Source organism: Magnolia sinica, chromosome 13 (genome assembly GCF_029962835.1).
Source record: "Magnolia sinica isolate HGM2019 chromosome 13, MsV1, whole genome shotgun sequence".
Taxonomy (NCBI): domain Eukaryota; kingdom Viridiplantae; phylum Streptophyta; class Magnoliopsida; order Magnoliales; family Magnoliaceae; genus Magnolia; species Magnolia sinica.
This window is the reverse complement of record NC_080585.1, coordinates 31802234-31825664: the sequence shown is the minus strand read 5'-3', so window position 1 is coordinate 31825664 and position 23431 is coordinate 31802234. Positions and strand designations below refer to the sequence as shown.

The window sequence follows — 23431 nt, the reverse complement described above, 5'->3', positions numbered from 1 at the left end:
GAAATAGGGTGATTGGTACACGCACGCTACCTTTCTTTAAGAGTAATAGGAATATAAGACGAATAAGGAGATATGAGAGTAGTCACTGGATCTATAGGTTCGGAAGTAATGGTGAATGGCACATCATGGTTGGCCACACTATTTCTCAATTTTTGTCAGGAGTAGACTTTTGAGTGTAGGCACAACAAGAATGGACGAACTAATGGAAGGAAGCAATTATATAGTTTCTTCAACAGGATCAAGAACATGCATTGATGGCGAAGCTTCCAAGTCAAGAGATCTACAATCGTTTGAGAAGAATGGAATGGACTCAAAGAAGGTAACAACTACACACACAAATTGTCTTCGAAATGAACTATAACAACTATAACCACTTTCGTGTTCTAGAATACCCAAGAAAAATACATTTAATTGCTCTATGATCTAATATATCATGGCCCCACTCCAATTAATGAACAAGGCATATACACAAAATTTTGGGAGGCAAAGAAAACAATGGAACATCCGCAAACAAAATTGCATCTGGTAATTGACCCATTATGGGCAGTAGAGGGCATTCAATTTATTAGAAAGCATGTTATTAAGACTGCATCACTTCAAAAGCTTTTTAGAACAGTTATGTCAATCAACAAGGCACGTGTCATAAGCAAATGACGATTTTTCCATTCTGCAACACCGTCTTGTTGTGGCGTATGTGCATGTAAATATTGTTTTTAGATAAATACAAGCTAAAGGAATTGGATATATACTCCTTAGGAATATCTGAATGAAACACAAACACTTCATAATCAAATTAATTTTGTACTTTTTTAGGTGAGAACTTGCGCGCACCTATGCACACTTGCCATGGGCACAAAATCTAAACGGTCCACGTGATGCGGCACCCCACGAAACCCCCAAGGCTCAACTTTAGCCTGATCGAAAACTCTGGTGGCCCATAGCAAAGGGAACTAGTTTCCTCACTTGATTTTCCCCTCCCTCTGCAATGGCCCCCTAGAGTTTTGGATCAAGCTAAAATTTGGGCCCTAGGGGTTTCATGGGGTGCTGCATCATGTGGACTGTTCGGATTTTGTGCCCATGATATGTGTACAAAGGTGCACACGAGTTCTCACCTAAAAAAAGTGCGCATGTGAGCGCGCGCACGCGCGCACACACACTTTTGGCTCTTTTGAGAGGAGTATTGGAGAATTTGGGCTAAAAAATCCAGAGAAAGAATTGCACATATCTTTTTCATCAGTTAACAAAATTGAACACCACTTTTTCCATTGGGATTCTACATGAAAATAAGTATAAATAAACATAAAATACTAGTATAGTCTTTTCTTTTTTCCTTTTTATTCCCTTTTTAGGGCAAAATATTCAATGTCTATGTTTTTTTCCTTAATTTTTTTTTTAATTTTTTTTAACTTCAAGATTCCTTTCAATCTTAATGATTTATATGTTTACTTTAGGCTAAATAATTTTCTCTTAATAGGTGGGGTTGTATTGATTGTTGTTGAAAATGGAAAGAAGTCAAAAGTCTAATGATAACAACCCTGCATGGGAGTATTGCTTGACGGTGGATGAAAACAATAATACTCATCTCAAATGCAATTTTTGCAGGAAGTGTTATTGGGGAAATGTGTTTCGAATTAAACATCACCTCGCCCGAACAAAAAAAATGTAACAGCATATTTCCAAGTGGGTGATGATGTAATGGAGAAATTTAGGAAGTTGTTGGACAATAATTCGAGTGGAAAAAAAAAACAAGAAGAAGCAATGTATGATGTTAGAAGAGTTCCAATAATACATGATGTAGATGAATTGGGTGAGAGTGATAGAGAAAAAAGAAAGAGGAAGTCTATAGATGACTTTGTCACAAGAGAGAGTGGGGGAAATGAAAAGCAACAAGCCCTTCTAAATAGAACTTGGAAGAAAGGAGATAGAGATAATGCATGACTTGCTAATGCTCGCTTCTTTTACGCAAATGTGCTACCATTTAATCTTGTGAAGAACTCATTCTTCACACCTATGTTGGAAGTAATTGCCGCTTTTGGGCCAGGGTTGAAAGCTTCCAATATATCATAAAGTAAGATTTTTTTATTTTTTATTTTTGAAGTTGGAGGTTAACAACATTAAGAAGTCAATTGAAGTTTACAAAGAATTGGTCAAAACAGGATGTATGATCATGACGGATGGGTGGACAGATGGAATGATCAATCTCTTACCAACTTTTTGGTTAACAGTTGGAATGGTACATTTTTTTAACTGTTAATACATCTGATATTTTGAAGAAAGAAGACAATTTGTTGGCTTTTTTGGTCCATTATTGATGAGGTAAGTGAGAAGAATGTCTTGCAAGTGTTACAGATAGTGCATCTGCTTAAGTAAAAGCGAGAAGTGTTAATGAGGAAGAAAAGGAAGTTACTTTGGTCTCCATGTGCCAACCAATTGTACAGACCTTATGCATGCAGACATTGGAAAAATGCAGTTCATGCAGATACCATGCTGAATGCAAGAGCTATAACAGTCTACATTTACAAGCATTGTTGGGTCTTAAACTTAATGAAAAAGCATACAAAATGTGAGTTGACAAGACCAGCCACAACACATTTTGCTTCTTGTTCCTTGACATTGAAGAGCATACATGATAATAGGATTGGTTTGAGGTTGATGTTTACCTCAAAAGAATGGGAAAAAAAATAAATTTTCTAAGACTACAATGGGAAGGCAAGTACAGGATATAGACTTTAGCCAATGTAGATTTTTTGCCATCTATCGAGTTTTGTTTGAAGACTACTCTGCCATTGGTTAAGGTACTATGATTAGTTGATTCAGATGAGAGGCCAACGATGAGATACATTTACGAAGTGATGGATTGGGCAAAAGAAGCATTATCAAAGATTTGAGAAGTAAAGAAACAATATTCAATGATTTGGGAAATCATAAGCGAGCGATGAAATCTTTAGCTACATAGGCCCTTACATGCCGTGACCTATTTAAATCCAAGATTTCATTATGACAAGAAGTTCTATGAGGATTGAGAAAACAAAACTGGCCTGTATGGCTATATTGAAAGAATGATCCTAGATTCAAGGCAAAGGATCATTATTAATAAACAAATAGATAAGTTCAAAAGGGCTTGTGGCTTGTTTGGAAGAAAAAAAATTCAAATTTAACAAGAATGACAAAGTAACAAGTACCTTTTCAATTATTTTACTTGTTTAACTTCTTTAAGTAGTTAAATAAAAAATATATATTTTAAATTTTCAGGTTATTTAGTTTATTATTTAATTCTTTAATCTTTATATAAAATGAATGATTTATAGGTTTATGGTGGGAGAGTTATGGACCTAAGTGTCCAAAATTACAAAAGCTGGTCATTCGTATTTTGAGTCTAACATGTGGTGCTATTAATTGTGAGCATAATTGAAGCACTTCTGAATAGGAGGAAAATGAATTTATTTCGACATCAAATTTTGAAGATGAAGATGATGTTGATGAAGTTGATATCATTGATGAATAATGATTATGAGGATGATGGTGGTGACTAAGATTCACAGAGCGAGGGCCACCGGCAATAGATTTATTCAAGTTTTATTTTCTTTGGGTTGATGTTTTGAACTTAATTATGACATGACACAACTGAGTCAATGACACATTTATACACAATACACTTAAAAAGTTACAGATATATAGTTGATCACATGATTCATGTCATGATTAGATTGTTTTTACTTCATATTCATGAGAAAATGAATAATTGATGTATTTTAATTTTTTCTGATTTATTTATATTTTTTTTATGTTTTATAATATTTTAAAGAAAATCATAAAAAATCTTACGATTTCCGTTATAATTCACGATACGATACAATTCAGCCTCGATTATGATTTACGATACAATAATGATTATGACAACATTGGATACCTATTCGTCTACTCCCACATTACGTTAAGTTTCGAATAATATTCACCAAGAGACTTATCTCCTTACGATTTACGATATAATTCACGATACAATACAATTCAGCCTCAATTACGATTTACGATATGATAGTGATTATGACAACATTGGATACACGTTCATCTACTCCCACATTCCATAAAGTTTCGAATAATATTCACCAAGAAACTTATCTCCTTATTGGAATGCAAAAATCTCTCCAAACAACTAACAGATACGAGAGATGTTTTTGTCAAATAGAGACATCTTTAGTAATGCATCCCACATCTCCTTTGCAGTATCTAAAACATTACATTCCAACTAACAGATGTTTCCATACTATTCCACAATCACATCAGAATTTGAGCACTTTTTTGGATCCATTGCACGTGTTATCATTTCCACCTGGTTCTCCATGGTCAGATATTTTAATTTGCCTTTGGCCATTAAAAACACATGAATTGATTTCGACCAGTGGGGATAAATTGATCAACCTAGTTTTATAAAGGTTATATGGATCCCTAGAAAATCATATGGCTTTGTGAATCCAGATTTTTTTTTATCACTCTTCATCCCCATCAGAACAAATTAAAGAGAATATGAGCTGACTTTCCACGGTATAAGAACGCTCCACTTGCATGCCACACATGATGCATTCACCGCACTTGATGAGAACAATCGGCCTACACATCCAATCGTTCCAATCAAACACAAGAGAAGTGATGATCACAAAGATAGCATTCACCCTCTCACATGCGGACCATTACAAGGACCCGACACACCATAAAAAGGAAGAAACCCTAGGCTCAGCGTGAGACATATGGCCAGCAAAGAAGAAAAGAAAGAGTAAGTATTTGTGAGATAGAAGAGAGGAAGATGGAGTGAATCAGAAGAAAATAGGCTCTAATACCATGCATAGTATAGAAAAGAAATGAAGAAGAAAATAAGGAAACAAGAGAGTCGGAGAAAGAGAACCAGAAGGAGAGACAGACAATAATTGCAAAGACCACATCCATAAGCGTTAACAGACAGTAATTGCAAAGACCATGATGAGTGTGATTTGCAGCTACGTGTGATCCAGTCTCTATGGTTAAATTGAGCTCATTGAAGGTACAAAATGAGTACATGAGTTACAAGTATCCAATATAAAATATTGCATTATATGAAACACATGCATATATGCATATGTAAACAAAAATAAATATTCATGTATCAAAATATCCAGCTTGACATTAATGATACAAGAAAAAGGCGGACCATCAACCTGCGAAACCATAGGGGCATCACGAAAAAAGTAACAAAGGAATGGTAACCAATTATCATCGAAGCCTTTTAGTTAACTATATATCACTAATACAATGGAAACAAGTAGAAATCTGATACGAAATGAAGTAACACTTGTAACTGAATATCAAGAATCAAAATCATAAAAACAAGGTTTCTATATAGCAATAAATATTCTAACACATTACACATTAGAAGATTCGCTCAAGCCAAAAAGTCCAGGAACTTGAGATCTAAGAAAGAGTAACAGCAAAGTAATTCACCCACCTCTCCAGACGTGGCCGTTCTCACAGCTGACTGTTGAACAGGATCTTGATTATACGGTAATTCGGTGGAATCTTAAAGGAAACAATTCAAAATACAAGAATTAGAAGATTCAAATCAACCTGAAGGCCCGGAACACAGTTACTTGTGAATGGTCACAAATTAACAAAAAGGTGTTCAGGTCTTTCCTAAATGAGGGTAGAGAAATAGAAACAAAAGCACATTGTCTAAGTATATGAGGAAGATGAGGATAGATCATTTAAAAACTTGTAATATTAGAATAGAACCATAAGGTGAAGACATAAAACCCCTCATATTAACTGGCGAAAAAGTTTTCTCAATAGCATTACAGCTGTGTGACAGCAGCTTCCTTTCAAGGTGCGGTTCCTATAGATCTCTTCTTGAAGGTCCCCGTGTGTCAAAAAATAGATAGTAAGATATGTTGTCTAAGTATATATGGGGAAGGAAGGATCGATCAATTTAATAACTTAGAATAAAGCAAAGGCATAAGGCACTTGAAAACTGGCTTAATGAGTGATACAAATCCCTTGAAAGTTACTGGTTTTCATAAAAGACAACAATACAACAATTTTCCCATCTTAATAAAATTGTCTCCTTTAAAAACAAAGTGTGTGTGTGTGTGTATATATATATAACTTTTTCAGTCAGTTGCAAATAAAGGCTGTCATGGCTATAATGACGTTAAAAAATATGGAAAATTATAATGCTATAACTAGTAACTGGCATGAGCAATGCACGTGGATGGGACAGGGATATTGTGACCATGCTTGGGAGTGAAATGGAAGGAGCCTAGAAGCACACATGCCAACATGGTACATGTGGGAGATCAGGACCATTCATTAGGTGAGGCCATGGTGAACATGCCTTGACAAAGAATCAGGCCAGGCAACTCATCAGTTGGGCAATGTGTATGATACAAATGGACAGAAGATAAAATGGCCAACAGCCCATATTCAAAGTTTTGATGTGGTCCATTTTATGAGTGGAGTGTCTTGATTTTTGGGCCAAGGACACATAATGAATGACACAGCCTCATAATGGCTCTAATCCTTAACATGTATGCCCTATCATAGAAGAGAGAGAAGTGCTTTAAAGAGATGTGTTTTTTAAGATATAGCATAGAAGAAGAAGAAAATTTCTCAGGTTGGTAAGAGGCAAATGGACTCAGATGTTTGTTGAAGAAAAGCAAACAAGAGTACTAAGAAAGTGATGCCTACAAGCCAACCGCATAACCTTCTCATATCCCCTTTTTGCAAGAGCAAAAAGATGATGATGAAATGATGTGGAATCCCTCTCAAAGCATCAATACTTTCCACCGGGTTAGATGTCACCTCGCCATAAGGACAGGAAACACCAGTGAAATTCTCCTATATAATTTCTCACAAGACTTCCCAATTCAGGACTCAGATTACCCATAAATCATTAAATACAATTAGGACTTTTGGAGAATGGGATTCAAGTACACTTGTCATTTTACAGAAAGAAGCCTCCATGATGCAATGCAGTTTTTTTTTTTTAACAAAACATCATGATAGCATAGCTTCTTCCCACAAAAAGATGAGTGATGACGTGGTGCCCCAAGCCCCCGCCTTCCGTCACTCTGGCCTGCTGGAAACAAAAATGGATTTGCAATTACTTGAATCCTTTGTATGCAAACTGGCCCTTAGGTTTTTCTGTCAATGTTTGGGCCAGTTAATAAGAATGACGAGTACATGAATGAAGACAAAAAAGATAGATTATCTATGTTCTATCTAAAATTTCTGCGCCCACACATATTACCTTTGAAATAAACTGTTCGCTGTTCATGTACCTATTTACATCATTTGCAATAATGAAATACAATTAGAAACATGCTTACAATAAGTAATGAAAGCAGAGCAATCTCAATGGATCCTCAACACACTGAGCATACCTCTTCCGTGCGTCTTTCTCGTGGCAGGAATGCTTACAATAAGTAATGAAAGCGGAGCAATTTATATAATCATTTTTGTTTTTTTTTGTTATTTCACACAAGAGTTTCCTTCTATTTCTTTTAGTTTTCTAATTTCTGCTATGTTCTTTTCTTCTTCTTCTTCTTCTTCTTCTCTTTTGCACACAAGAATTTCCTTCTATTTCTTTTAGTTTTCTAGTCTTGCTATATTCATCAGTTTTCTGATTTTTTTTTTCAAATTATTTTGTTCATTTTATCGCTTTCGTGTACTATTAAATATTAATAATTTAAAACAGAATGGACAGTTGAACTTGCAAGATGTGGCACATGGTCCAAAAGTTCCACACCTTCACTCCTACTGTAAAGGTCACCATGCCTATGCTTTTACAGGATGATCAATGATAGCAGTGCTAGTAATGGTACCTTGATGTCCATTTGCTTGGATTGGCACCTGCATATTCACCATATTTTCTGGCTTTTGATCATGCCGATTTGGCACCTGTTTGTAGAACATGCTTTGGTAGGATGTACTCTGTTCAATTCCACTGACAGCTGCTAGTCCAATGATTGGTTGAGCTGTAGGCAATTCTTTCTGCAAATTAGCTGCGAGTCCAACGACAGGTTGCTCAGAAGCAAAATCCTGCGGCAAATTTGCTTCAAGTCCGCTGAAAGGTTGAGAAGTAGGAAATTCATTCCACATATTATGCATGCCCGGCCTTTGTAAGCCTAGTCCTATCAAGTGGCAGTGGCTTTTCCTGTGTTGTCCAAGATCAGATATACATTAGTAATAAGAATTTCATCGGACTTGGTAAAAGAAACAACATTGAATAACGAACTTCATGGTATTAACCCTTTGACTTAAGGGATAGATGTTAGATTTCTATAAGATAAGTATAGGAAGTTAACATCGCCAATTATCAATAGGAGTTAAAGTTAAAATTTGAGAGTATCACTTCAATATCTCAAGGAATCATTTATCCATATGTTAAAGAAACTCTTAGTTCAAGAGGAATTTTGAGGCAGTAAATAAAATAAATGTACTGGATATTTCGAGTTAAGAAAAAAGGAGCCAAAACGTAAATGAAAATCTTGCAACCAATTTAAAACAAAGAGGTACAATATTGTCTAGATTACAATGTCAAATTGGGTTTTTATTGTGCCCTAGACATGCATGGACATGATATTCTGAGGTTGGCTCCAGCACCAAACTCGTCTGGAAAATACTCAAACAAAGAACATGGTAAGTTGGGTTTGCAAGAAAAGAGATCCATGAGAGAGGTAATTAATTGATGGTATGTTGCTTGGGTAGAGTTGGGCAAAATAGATCCGACCCGATCAGACCCGATCCTAACCGAACTGACGGCCTGGATCGGGGCGGATCGAGTTAGGTATTTCAGATCCGGATGATTTTCGGATCGGGATCGGATCGTGATCAATCCGTACCGATCCGATCCGAAACCCGATCCGAATGGACCCGATCCGATTAGATTCAACCCGATCCAGAGCCTTAGGAGGATTTTAATGGAGGATATCCAATCATTATTGTTTTCCTGTGGTGTGGTCCACCTGAGATTTTTATCCCTCTAATATTTTGTATCAAGCCTTAAAATGATCTATAAAAATGAATGAACAGCATCGATGAAATACATACATCATGGTGGGGCCCACATATCACCGAACAAAGGAGTAGCCAATCGTCAGCGTCGGTACCACACACCAACTACTGCTGTAGCCTAGGAAATAGGGAAATAGGATTGCGTACTGAGTTACTCATTACGCTTCTATCGTACAGAGTAAACTCGGTTGGGCCTACCATGAATGTATTGGGTTATCCACGCCGTCCATCCGTTTTTCGAGATTATTTTAGTGGTCAAGTCTAAAATAGAAGTATTCCCAAAGCTCAAGTGGACCACACTATAAGAAACAATGTGAAAAATGACTTCCACCGTTGAAACCTTGCTAGGGCCCACAGTGATTTTTATTTGTCATCCAACCTGTTCATAAGATTACGCAGACATGGATGAAGGTAAAAAAAACAAATATCAGCTTGATCCAAAACTTCTGTGGGCCCTAAGAAATTTTCAACGGTGGAATTTCAATTCACACTATTTCCCGTGGTGAGGTCCACTTGAGATTTGGATATATCTCATTTTTGGGAGGAAACCATAAAATTATCTGTTAAAATGGATGGACGGAGTAGATAAAATATGCAAATCACGATGGACCCCACAGAGTTTACTTAGTACACTTAGCGTTCTGAGTTACATAGTACGCAATCTGCTTCCGTAGCTAACTAGCTATGCTAGCTAGCTAGGTAGTGGCGTGCAAAGATGAAACTGACGCTCCTCGAGCTCTGAGTTGTACGAACAGTTCAAAGGAGATCAAAGTTATATGGGCCCCACAGTGATGTTTTTATTATATCTACACCGTTCATATATTTTTAGAGATCATTGTAGAGCATTATCCAAAAAATGAATAATATCCAAAGATCATCTGGACCACACCACAAATAGCAACAGAGAATGATTTTCACCGTTAAACATTTCGTGTGGTCCACTTGATAGTTAGATCTGTCTTATTTTTCGTACCAAGCCTTATGACGAGCTCGCCAAATGGATGGACGGTTTGGATATAACACATACCCCATTATTAGACCCACAGAACTTGCTAACTCGTTACAACAAGTTACTTGCGTGAAAAGCAATCACTATAATTTCGTGCAGTGCACGTAAACACGCGTCCAGTAAAAGCATGGATACGGTATAGAGAGTTCTTTCAGAGCCATGTGGGGCCCACCTTGATGTATATGTTTTATCTAAGCTGTTCATCCATTTTGACATATCATTTTAGGCCTTGAGCACAAAAAGAGGGTATATTAAAGGCTGAAATGGACCACACCACATGAAACAGTTGGATTAAATTCATACGATCCTAATCCTACCGAACCCGATCCGACTCGGTTTCCCTGATCGAGTCGGACTCAGTTCGGGTCAGGCCAACCATGTATCGGATCGGTCCAAGTCAGGTGACCTGGACTCGGTCCCGGATCGGATCGAGCTCGGATCAGGCCACTAAGACTTCGGATTGGGTCGAGTTGGACCCAATCCGATCCGATCCGGACCGATACCCAGCTCTATGCTTGGGTCTCTACTCGAGGGTCAGTGGTAGACTCACAAGAGTTTCAACATAGAGGGGTTCGAGCACGTCTCGCTTGATTGAGTATTCAGTGCATGTTCAGTAAGCCTTTCTTTGAATTTATGTCTTATTGATGAAAACTATGTTCAGCAAGCCTTTCTTATTGTGAGTGGAACAATTTTTTAAATCACAACATCATTTGAATTTATGTCGTATTGATGAAAACTATGTATAAAAGTAATTAGCTAGAATAGCTTCTACCTTGTCAACTGATAGCAAGAGAACAAAATCAGGATAAATACCGATACCTATTATGGGTAGAAAGATACGGATCGAAACAAATAGTTCTCGTGCCCATATGCAGTTTTATTGTTCTATTTTAGTGACACCAGCATTTTGGTTTTGGTGAAAAAGATTTGTGATCTCTTAAATATACACAACGACCCCGGTGACAATTGTTTGGTGTATCTGATGGATATGGAAAGATCGTATTCCTAAGATTTTGATTATATCAATCAAATGAAAGAATAGCTATCTTAATCTTATCTTACATGAGCTCTTTTCTATGTGTGTGTAAAAAAAAATGCTGCAGCTTGTGAGAATATAGTAGTCATGTTTATACTAATGTATTGGGCTCCCATGCTTTAAAAACAACTAGAGCACTCAACTCAGTTACTCCAATGAAGAATGAGGAATGAGCTCAGTTTACATCTCCACCATGACATAAGGAGTTCCAGTAAATACGCAATATGAACGTGGTAAGCAAGGTTTAAATACTTTATTTACTAGGTTTCCTCAGATCCTCAGTTACAATGATCACCTAAATGGCTCTTACAATGGACATCCATGCCCATTTGAAATGAGTCAGCTGATAAGAAGGCGGTTCTCATTTTATTAGTTGCCTGTGGTAGTTCTACAGATGTTCTAAAGGGTATATCATCATACTATTACATTTATTATGTATAAAATCCATTTTCACTAATTTCATAATGAAAGATCAGTACATTTGAATCTAACCAAGATGCATCATGTATGGCATGGCAGTAACAAGTGTCCCACTCAACTGACTTGCAGTTTTGTTCTGTTCTAGTACCAATTGAAATAGGGAGGTTCATTTGATTGCTAATGTAACGCACCAGCCCTCCAATACTCAGGCATTACTAGGATTTTTTTGGTTTTTGTTTTTTGGTTTGTTATGCGAACACACGAATGCGCATACGTGTCTGCAACCTAGAAACTCAGAATTTTGAACAGACCCTAATCTTTGAAATTCCTAGCAAGAACCGACTCGGTACATCGGCGAACCCGAATAATCCAGAAGTTTGTTAGCAAACCCTGGCCCTGGAAACTTGAAACTTGATGGACTCCACACCCAAACATCACCGTAGCGAGACCAATTGCGGGACGCGGATCCTCGGATCCCTTGTCCAGTTAACCTAGGACATTCGAATAGGTAGAAGTCGCTTTAGATCATCGAATTGAATGTTCGATCTGTTCATTAACTCATCTAGTCCGTTCGATCGGCTTCTTGATTCCTGTAGCGTTCAAGGCCTTAATAACCCTAGCCCTAAAGCCCTGGGTCGATTAGTGGAGTAGGAAGGTTAGGCCCTGGTGCCTCGGAGTGGCAAAAAGGCCCAAATTGCTGACGGAACCGTGTTTTGTCAGTCCGACCGACAGAACTGCCAGTCCCAGCCGGTCCGACCAACAGTCCCCAAGTTTTAATACTCTTGCGAATCACCCAAGCTCTAGTTGGGCTATAAAAGGCCCCTTTTGCCCATTTTCCTTCCATTTTCAGTCCCTAGGGTAGCTCTGTCAGAGAGAGAGAGAGAGAGAGAGAGAGAGAGAGAGAGAGAGAGGCAGAGTGGCCCCACACATGCGCATGCATGCCCTTCGCCGGCTGGACGCATGCTGCCGGTGCCTCAATCCGTGCATGCATGCGAGGTTTCCAGCGTTGTCAGAGTCCGTAGCCGCTGCCTAGCTGCGTGTTGGAGTTTTTGGGCGGCGTGGCGGCATTAGATCATCCAAGCGTGCCTGAATTTGGGGGCCGAGTCGCTGAGCCGTCGACTCAGGTAATTAGGTAATTAGAATTGCCTAATTAGCTTCTAAATTAGGATTGATTGGAAGTAACTAGAGCTCTGATATCAGGATTGTGACCTTGGGGTTTGGTGTCCCCCCCCCCCCCCCCCGCAAAAAAAAAAAACTCCCAATTTTCAGTGGTGGGAGCTGCCAACCAGTAGTGAATCGGGAGGGAGCGCTCAAATCTAGAAACCCTAGCCGCGCCAAGGTGAAGATCTACCCCTAAGTTTTCCTGGCATCTTAGCTCGGTAATTTCTTTTGTATAAGTATTACGTTGTTGTTTAGAAACTTCATGTAGCTCTAGAACCATGTTCACAAGTGTTATTATGGATAATTGCCTAGAATGTAATCTCTAGCATGTCGGCATTTACTTAATGTGTATATTGTATCTTTTATCCTTAGTGTGTGCATTGTATTGTTGTTTAAGGAAATTGTTTGCAATTCCGTGAATTGTGCTTATCCATGCAATGGGTGTATAGTCCTCGTGTATATAGATTTCTATCTTGTTGGGTCTCACGCTACATGTGTTAGATTGATAACATGCTTAGAATCATGGGTAGATGCAGAATTATCTTTTTGGGCACATGGTTAGGTATTGGATCGCCGTACCATGAACTGCTTATGTAGTTAAATAACTGCTCTCTAGGAATGATGTATGTGGCTTGCATTGTCGTTTCCACGAGTTATTGTGGGACTTTAGTTGCCACTTGTGTGGGTTGAATAGGCGACTTCAGCTTGCCACTTTCAAAAACTACTTGCAAGGATGTGATTGCCATTTCTATAAATAGAGGAAAGGATGCTTTGGATTAGCAGCCCTAACTTCTGTTTTGACGAACTCCGCCTTTAATGTTTGTGCCCTCATGACCTCTTTGGGAATAACCCTTGTTTGTCTTTTATCGGACTTTCTTAGCTTAAGCCGCTTTTTGGGTGAACCTTTTAGTACCGGTCGAGTCATTAATCGAAAGGATCCATCATGAATCAGCTTGTAATAGATTAGGCTATTTGTAATTAGGGTTAGTAGTGGTAGGGCTGAGACTACCCAGAGGCATGTAGATTTTACCGGGTGTTCAACCAGTGTGGGCATACTTTTCTCTATATTTTATCAGCTAGTTAGCCATTATGGGCATCGCATGCCAGAGGGTGTGTGTCACCCAACCTCGAATCGTTAATAGATAAGGTTGTGTGTGGATAGGACTAAAGATTGTAATAAATGAATTGTTTGAGATTTGGATTGTTAGCGCTTCAGGTCGATAGCAATTGATGATGCGCATCCGAGGCATATAGATGATATGGGCTCTGTATGCCAGCTGGATGTGCATCCTCAACTTGGAATTATGGTAGGATAGTTTTCTGTAACGTTGTTAGTTGTTGGTTGATGGCAGGCATCCAAGGCATGTGGATTTTTACTAAGCGCCTAATCTGCGTGGATGTACTTTTGAACATTTTACCGGCTAGCTAGTTTACTATGGATGTCCCTTTTCTGTTGTAGATTTTACCATGTGGATAGTCAATACAGACGTGCCTTTCGTACTTTACCGACAGATTAGTCGTCAAGAACCATTGCATGCTAGCTTGATGCACACCCTCAACCGTGACATTTATGTGTTTACATTACACAATAGATAAGATTCGCCAATGTGATTTGTATGCCATGTTATTGCGTTATGTTGCACATGTGAATGATTGGTATGAGTTGTGTTGTAAATTATTGCTTTAATCACAATTATGCTTGGCCATTATGTCGTGTGCTAACCTTGGGGGTACTTCTTCATTATATAGGCCTCTGACGCCTTCTATTTGACTCATGCAAAAATCTTCAGAGTAGGACAAGACTTTGGGGAGTGTGGCATAACATCTAGCTAGGAGCAGGGTGTGGAGAAGCTTTCCTTTATTTGTTAGCTTGTGCTCTGCATATTTTGTTACTGCAGTTGTATATCCCCATTTGAGGGATTTAGAACTTTGTTACATTTTTGGACGTTTACTTTGACACTCTCTGGTTTAGTTATTGACGCCCACCTTTTGTTACCATTGTATTGACGTACACGACTTTGATTTCTAATTATGAGTTTAGCCGCTAAACCAACTACTCAAGCACGGGGTAATGCCCCCATGTGCATTTTATTTTAGGTTTGCATCCCAACCTCGGGATTTAGGCCCTGCTACTCGAGTGCCCGGGTTTGGGGTGTAACAGCTAATCATTCCCAGATGACTTTAGAGACTTTGGCAAATACTGCCATTTTCTAAACATATTGCTTGTGGTCACAGATACATGTGCACCTGCGGTGCACCATGCCAAGAGATGTTGGTACACGGATTTGTGTGCACCATATTAGAATTAAATTCCTTATGTGTAATTGTGATTAGGCTGGTTTTTAATTGTGCTTATCTCTTGTAAGCCCTTTTCCTATAGATAATACTAAGTCTCCCTCATCTCTCAGGATTTCCCCTTTTCTCCTCTCCTATTTTCACATGGTATTAGAGCTTTACTAATCCAGACCCCCTTCCTTCTCTTCTTTATTCCTCTTCCCTCGTCTCTCCTACAACTTCAATTTTGAAGGTCTACTGATGGATTTTTCCACCTTTTAAGATGGGTGAAAGAGGAGAGTTTTCCTCCATCACCATCCTTCAAATGCAACTGTAATGCATCATTGATCCATCCAGAAGAGAATTCTCCACCGATGGTTTCCTCTGGAAGAAGAATCCGTAGCATCGGGCTGCAAATCTCACCAAAAAAGCCTCAACATACCTCAAACAACACCGGAATCAAGTTGCGACAAGATTTCCGCCAGCAAATCTAAGTCAAAAGTCCTCTTAAAGTAACCGGATTTCATTTCCTACTCCATTTCTAGCATCGGATCTGTGACAACACCTCCATCATCACTTCATTTCTTTTCCAACACCAGATCTAAGCTAGAATCCGCATAACATTGCCGATTTCCACACCAATGTCTTTCCCGGTGCCGGATTCGACCCCAACAGCCGCTACGATCACCAGAAGTGCCTCGTGGGCTTGGTGTTCATTCTAAAGTACATACCATTCGGAATCGTCGAATCTACCTCCCGAACCATCAACAACCATTAGATCTACTCTTTGGGCCAGCTGTAGTTACTGAATCTGACATGCAGATCTCCGACGGTCGCTCGATCTACCTCTAGGACCGCCTACTACTGATGGATCTGACATGTGGGCCCCTCATCCATCGCAGAACCTGCCTCTTGAACTATGTGGACCATCAATAGTTGTCAGATCAGCCCTCTAGACCAAGTGTTGATACTGGATCTGACGTACAGACCTCCAACAAATGCTCGATCTGCCTCTAAAACCTTCAACTGCCACCAAAAGGTTATTTCAAGCAATTCTTTGGCCCTTTTTGGTACACATTATAATCCCTAGGAATTTTTTCCATTGATCTCTAAATGGGAGTAATAAAAACATCCATATTCTGGACAAATGGACACCCCTAGTCTTACAATTACATGGTAAAACTAGATGGCAATGATTATTTGGGTTGTCCCAAGCAGCCCGGATGTATATTGGAGCAGAAAATATGCAGGGATACATTACAGGAATCAAGAGACATCCAAATCCCGATGAGCCCACATATGATGAGTGGGAAAGAAAAAATTGACATGTGATGTCCTGGTTACTCAATTCCATGTAACTCAAAACTAGTCATGATCTCTATCTCTTAAAGATCACAAAGGATGTATGGGATAAAATAGCTAAAATGTACACTCACCAGGAAGGCTTAGCTCGTCTCTATCAACTTCACACAAAGATCATCAATCTCGAATTGGGTGATGGAACCATAGAAGAGTACTTTGCTAACTTCAATAAAAATAGGGAAGGATTGGATAGCTAGACTTGGAAGAAATGAAAAATAAAATGAGACAGCTCCAAAAATTTTAAGTTCCACGCTGGTCTTTGTTCGGACTTTAAACCTCAATGTATAAAGATTCTTAGGAGAGAATCTCTCCCTTCCCTCAAATCCATATATAACTACTTACGCACAGAAGCTAGACAATGAAATGCTTCCCAAGCTATCCTTTCAGGGCGATCAACCTTCGCGGAAGACTCTAAAGTTACTAAAGGGCGGTTGTACACATCGTGAAAAAAGATGGCATTTAAAGGAATACTATTGGATGCTACATCCTAGTCATTGTCCAAAGGAACTTGGAACAAAGCACTACTAAAGAATCTTCCACCTCTAATAACTAAGGCCCAAAACTATCAGTTATCTACAACAACAAGTGGTCGCTCTCCAAGCCTCCCTTTCCGCCTAACCATATTGGGCAGTCAAGTACTTCTACATCTACGAACGAGGTTTCTTAGATGACATGGATCATTGATTCAAAGGCATTTGACTACATGACAAGTATGACAATGGATATATTTCACACTCACCTATTTCTAGTACTATTAGATTGGCTAATGGTTCTGTTTCAAAAGCTCTGGAAAAGGGAACTTTTTGTCTTTCTGATTCCCTGACTATCCCCGCTTCCATATAATCCTGTCTTTATAAGCACCCTAACCAAACGATTGAATTGTTGTGTCAATTTTTATATGTTACATTGTGTTATTCAGATCTGGCAACGAAGAAGACAATTAGTGGGAGACATGAAGATCGATGGCTTTATCTTCTAAACTAAAAAAAGATTTGGTTTTGCTCATGTTTTTGCTTCTGACATAGAGAATAAAAATCGGGTGACACTCTAACACACCCATCTAGATCATTCATCTCTAAAATCACTATGTTATTTGTTTCCCAGAAAGTTCATAGAAGGCATAATTTACAATGCGAAACTTATCAATTGTCCAATCATTATAGGAGTACTTTTACTTTGAGTAATACAGACATTGCATGTATTTCAAGTTATCTATTCAGACGTATGGGGACTTGCTCTACTAGTTTTTGTATTTGACTTCAAATATTTCTTATCATTTATTAATGATTGCTCACAATATACATGGGTTTATTTTCTAAAAAGTCGTGACAAAGTCTAATTGATTATAAAGGTGTTTCATCAAATGGTTTCTATGCAATACAACACCAAACTTAAAACATTTTGATCTAACAATGCACAAGAATATTTACACCAGGATTTACAGAAATATTTAGTAGATCATGGTATGAAATTTCAATACTCTTGCTCTTATACGCTACAACAAAACAACATGGCTGAACAAAAATCCTCACTTACTAGAGGTCACCCACTTTTTACTGATAGGCATGTCAATACCAAAAGCATATTGGGATGAAACCATTCATCTTATGCCAATCCTTCATTTTTATTTTTATTTTTTTAAAAAAAAAAAGGAAATTTTTAAGTGTTTTTATCCTAAAAATATGGGCGACCCTTCATCTTCTCGATGCCAACCCTCGAATGTTGTAGGATTCTCACACCAGAAACCACCGCCCAAAAGCAATCTGCATATTCGAGAAACGGTATACATCCCATGTCTAGCTATGGAGTTGCGTTCGGGTGTAGTAGGGGAGGGAGAGGAAAGTAGAGGTGATAAAGGAAAAGCAAAGGTCCATTAGGAGGGTAATACGGTCTCCCACAATGACGAGGAGGGAGGAAGGATGGTTGTTGCTACGTGAAAGAAAAGGAAAAAAAGGAGATTCAAGGTCAATCAATGGACGATTATCCGACCCTATTCGTGGAAAGTTTTCTGGGTAAATGGGTGGGAAGTCATTTCACAAATGTGTTTAGCCAATGTGATCGAGTGATGGATGTAACAATTCCCCGGTATAAAAGGACGAAGAAACCTCAAGGCTTCGCGTTTGTGTGTATGCAAACACAGGAAGAGTTTTTGCGAGCTATCGAGCAGGTGCATGGCCCATCTTTCAAGGGAAGGACAATCGTTGTTCAGAAAGCTCGCTATGGTCTGGAAGTGTTGGATTAAGAGAGGCTCTTGCAAGGTGGAGGTGTTTGGGGAAGGGGTGAGGTGAGGATAGAGAGGGTGAGGGGTATAAATAGGGCCAAGCGAGGAGAGGAAATATTGGGGGGGGGGGGGGGGTTGCCAAGTCTCATGCGGAAGTAGCGGAAGGGTCCTAAAAGGGAGAGATTGGAAAGGGGAAGGAGCAACACGAGGGCTTAAATCTTGAAGGTAAGGATGAGATTTGGGCCAACAGGAGAGGAAGGGAGGAGATCATGTTATTGGGGTAAATCTAGATATCCTCTCCTTGTTTTGAGACATTATGGCTTTGGAGTCGACCCCGATAACAAAGAAGGAATCCATAAAAACTTGGGATCCAACACCATGATAAGATACTACCCTCTTGATTAGACCATGTCCCTGAGATTTGATATAAAGAAAATTCTTTCATTTGATTTTTTTATCCAATTGTTTGTTCCTGGGAAGAGGAAGAAGCAGAGAGAGCAAAGGAATCCTCTTTCCGTCTGCTCTTCCCGAAGTGAGCGAATTGCATGTAGAGATAGAGATAAGTAGGGGCCTTTTGGGTGGGAGGGCAAGCAAGGAAGCAACGGCCCAATTCACAGAAAGGGAACGCGAAAGCCGTTGCGCTTAATAGCACCCATTTTCTTGCTCCCTTTGTTGGTTCTTTTGAGCCAACGAAGGGGGGTTCTTTCTCTCTAGCTGTGAGAGCCGAGACCAGTAAAAGAGCAAGTAGACCTAGCTCTGTTAAGTTGTGTGCTTGCGCACTTAGGTTAGCTCTTGCTATTGCTTTGGGGCAATCCCTCTTGCTTTCTTCCATTTGGTTGGTCCCACATCGAGGGGTCCAAATTCCCAACGTGCATTGCTAGCAGAATCAAATCATGTTCCACAAGATCCTATATTAGCTAAACATCCTCCTCGCATTTATGTTGGAGACGTCGCCAGTGTTATGGTTTATGTAGATAAAAAATGATGAATGGGATTGTGGCATTCCACTCGCCGCCAATGCGGAAGGATGCCGCAAGAAGACACAACCACAACAACAACAACATGCTCTGTTCATTTGAACAAGGGGCTACGATGGAGGAAGTGTAATTGTGGTTCAAAGCAGGCCATCGAATAAAGGAACAAGATTGCACAATCAAGGCACTGGGGGAATTCGAGCTTTGGGTCTTTAGTGAGGACGGATGCGAACATCAACTATATCATAGCAGCAACTATCATTTTCAATGACAGGCCAATAATGGTGATCCGTAGATGGACATAAATATCTTTCTTTACTGAGGCGGAAGTCTGGTTCCTTCTATGGGGCATCCCACTAGAACGATGGGTAACAAAGGAGTTCGAGGCGATTGGGCCGTGTTTGGGGAAGGTGACAGCCATTGATCCCCTAACAGAGAACAAGGAGGAGATTAGTGCTGCTAGGATATGTGTGAGGAGAAGATGATCATGGGGAATCCAACATCAATAACGGTCTACGTAGGAAATGAGAGAATAGAGGTTGAGGTGATGAGGTAGATAAGCTAGGGTGCTCCAAGCAGAATTGGGGAAGAGAGGTGGGTTTGGTGTGGAGCTAGAAGGAGCATCAATTCGGGTGTCATGTGGAGCATGGCCTCAAACAGTCGCCTCATACTTGGTTTGAAAAGCTTAGCAATACACTTTCCAACATCTGATTTAAAAGAAGTGTCTTTGGTCATCGTGTTTATAAAAGATATGGATGGCAACACGACAAATTAGTCCTGTATTTTGATGACACACACGAGTACAACTGAGATGGACAACATTAAGAAATTCTTAACAATCTTTTATCTTAATGGAAATATGTGTTAAATCTTCTTTCTGAGGTTGGTTGGCTTGGTGCTCGTCCAATCGACATACCTATTGAAGTAAATCATAAGTTGCATGAGAGACCAAACAAAATCAATAATCTAGACATGTATCACTGATTAGCGAATCGTCTAATTTATCTAAGTTTTACTCATCCAGACATCTCTTACATTGTTGGAATTGTAAGTTAGTTTATGCAACGACCATGTAATCATAATCTGTAAGCAATCTATCGAATTCTTCGTTATTTAAAAGCTCCACCTGGTCGTGGTCTTCTCTAAATCATGGCCATTTGAATATAAGTGGGTTTTGCGATGTTGATTGGGTTGATCCTTTTCTGATCAACACTCTACTACAAGGTATTACACGTTTGTAGTAGGAAATCTAGTTACTTACAAAAGCAAGAAGCAATACGTTGTTGCTCACTCTGTCAAAGCTAAATATTGTGCAACGGCTCATGCAGCTTGTTGATTACACTAGGTGAAAGCCATCCTTCAGGATATGGGATTCACAACATCTTCCCAAATTCCACTACATTGCATAGTAGCCATACATATTGCACCCAACTTGGACTTCAATGAAGACACAAAGCACATTGAATTCGACTACCACTTCATTTAGGAAAAATTAGCCGCCAAGCTTTTAGATACACCCTTTGTTCAGTCACAAGATTAGTTAGCAAATGTCTTCACCAAAGGCACATCAATAGTGTGCCTCAAGACCATCAGTGTTAAGCTCCACATGAATGATATCCATGCGCCAACTTGAAGGGAGAGTGTTAGTGTTCACATATTCGTATGCACCATGCCAAGAAATGTCAATACACAGATTCATGTGCACCTGCAGTGCACTATATTAGAATTACACTCTCTATGTGCAATTGTGATTAGGTCGATTGCTAATTGTGCTTATCTCTTGTAATCCCTTTTTCTATAAATAGTATTACTGGGGGGCGGGGGGCGGTTGGAGAGAGAGAGAGAGAGAGAGAGAGAGATTCACAACATCTCCCTCATCTCTCACGTTTTCCCCTTTTTACTTCTCTCTTTTCTCTCATTTTAACACATATCATGGCCACCTATTAGCATAAGCTAATTATAAATATTAGGGTAAAATCAAAGCTTTATCCCAACTAATTGCAATCTGCTACATGAATCCTATTATGCCATTTCACTCTATCATGGACCAATCCTCTGTTAAACTATGTGATGCAGGACAACTAAAAACTTGCTCTAAAAGCTCGAATTAATAGAGCATGGCGAATCAATCCATTTATCTCATAGCCCAGGCCCCACATTGCATGGGTTAGGACCTCGAATGAACCCCTCTCATGGGCCCCACTTCACATAGGTTCTGCCTCACATGAACCACCTGCCTCACACAAGCCGCCTACCCCGAGTGTGCCCCTGCAACCCACAGGCTACCCCACTCAAGCCCGGTGTGAAAATGCCCCTGCTTTAATCAGGTTGAGGACGATGACAACGAGTATTGCTTGTGTTGAAGATGACGATGACGACGACGACGATGAAGACATCGACAACGATGCTGACTTGTCAATGTCACTAATACTGAAAAGGACTATGGATCAAAGGATTGAGAAATGGGAAACACTTCAGACTTCAAAAGCGAAGGGAGAATGGATCCAAGTGATGCGTAAAAAGGGAAAAGGAAAAGTAGCGGAAAAGAAGGAGAGGGAAATCACCTACTACCTTACTCTCTTCGTCAAAGGTTATCTCGAGGGATGGCTACCCATCAATATATCGCGAGTGTTTGGTCGTGCAGGTGCGGTTATGGATGTGGTGATGCCAAGGGATCGAGCCAATAGTCTCTATAGAGGCTTTGCTCAGGTTAGGATGAGCTCAGATGAAGAACTATCTAGAGCAGTGCTAATGTTGCAAGAGGAAAGTTTTGGAGGAAAAAAGATGCTGGTTCAATGGGCGAGATTTGGCCTAGAACATAAGAAAAAGACCAAACAATCCCACTTATCTTCTAATCTACAGGCTAGTGTGGGAAATAATATCTCAGAGAAGTCTATCCAATTGTATGGTTCTTCCCATTCAAACGGAACTACGTTTAGAGATGTGTTGATCAAGGAGAAGCACTAGGTTCCCAACCAGAGTCTCAGGGAAGAAAAGAAGCAGAAGAAGAAAGAAGAGAAAGCTTATATAGATCCCATGATTGGTAAAGAAACAGAAACAAGTTATACTATGCGGATTAACCAAGACGTCTTCAATAGTTCTATGAAGGCGTTGCAGGACTCGGTTGTGGTAATTACGAGAGAAGGTACATCCATCTCCCAAGTCAAATCTTGGATTGATGAATGCAACCGCGTTCGTCCAGGTATGTACAACATCAAACCGATAGGGTATAATGAATAGTGGATCCAGGGAAGTTCGGGCCTCAACTTGGACAGCTTAGTCATGGCAGGAGTTTTACACAACGATGGTCCAGTTATTACTATGAAAAGATGGAACAAGTTCTCTATGTTTGGCATAAAAGATGATTGGATCCTGATTTGGGGGATTCCTCTCGAGCTATGGAATGACGAGTTTTTCATTTCAGTGGCTTCTTTGTTAGGCTCTTTCATTGAAATCGATCTGAAACAAAACTCGGAGAGGAAATGGCGGTTATTAGAATCCGGGTTAGAAGAAAGAAAGGAATCCCGCTGCCTAATCATATTAGGGTTCTTGTTGATAATAGAGAGATCGAGTTGCCAGTGCAAGTGGAATCTAAAGACAGCCCAGCGCCAAGATGGGGCAATCTCTGGCGGTTGAGGGAGTCCATTTCTCACTCTGCAGAGATGTCATCAAGGCCGGATGAGCATGATGAAGCACAATCTCAGTATTCCTGGGGAGTACCGAAACAAAACCCCATCTCTACAGCTGGCGGTAATGATGTTAGAGTCACTGGGCTCTAGAGATATAGGTGGCACCCATGCAAGAGACCCGGTCAGATCACAGGGCTCGAGACCAACACGCATCATCGATTCCGATATCTGTTTAATGGAGACGTCCACTCGTCTGGCCGAGATTGAGCCACGTCACTCTCCAATCTGTTACTCAGCCTCGAAACC

At 39.7% G+C, this 23431-nt stretch overlaps 1 protein-coding gene across 6 annotated transcripts in view; it reads right to left on the bottom strand.

The window, feature by feature from the left end:
- LOC131223468 (protein MICRORCHIDIA 2-like) overlaps positions 1–23431 on the bottom strand; it is a 72195-nt gene that overhangs the window by 4291 nt on the left and 44473 nt on the right. For 2 of the 6 annotated variants that reach the window (XM_058218892.1, XM_058218893.1), the window contains exons 16-17: positions 7848–8179; positions 5477–5547 (exon numbers count right to left, since the gene is read on the bottom strand). In XM_058218892.1, the coding sequence (XP_058074875.1) occupies positions 5477–5547; positions 7848–8179 (403 nt within the window). Of the gene's footprint in view, positions 1–5475; positions 5548–6130; positions 7103–7847; positions 8180–23431 lie in introns of those variants that run through there. The other 4 variants (XM_058218894.1, XM_058218895.1, XM_058218896.1 and 1 more) reach the window with 4 other exon arrangements.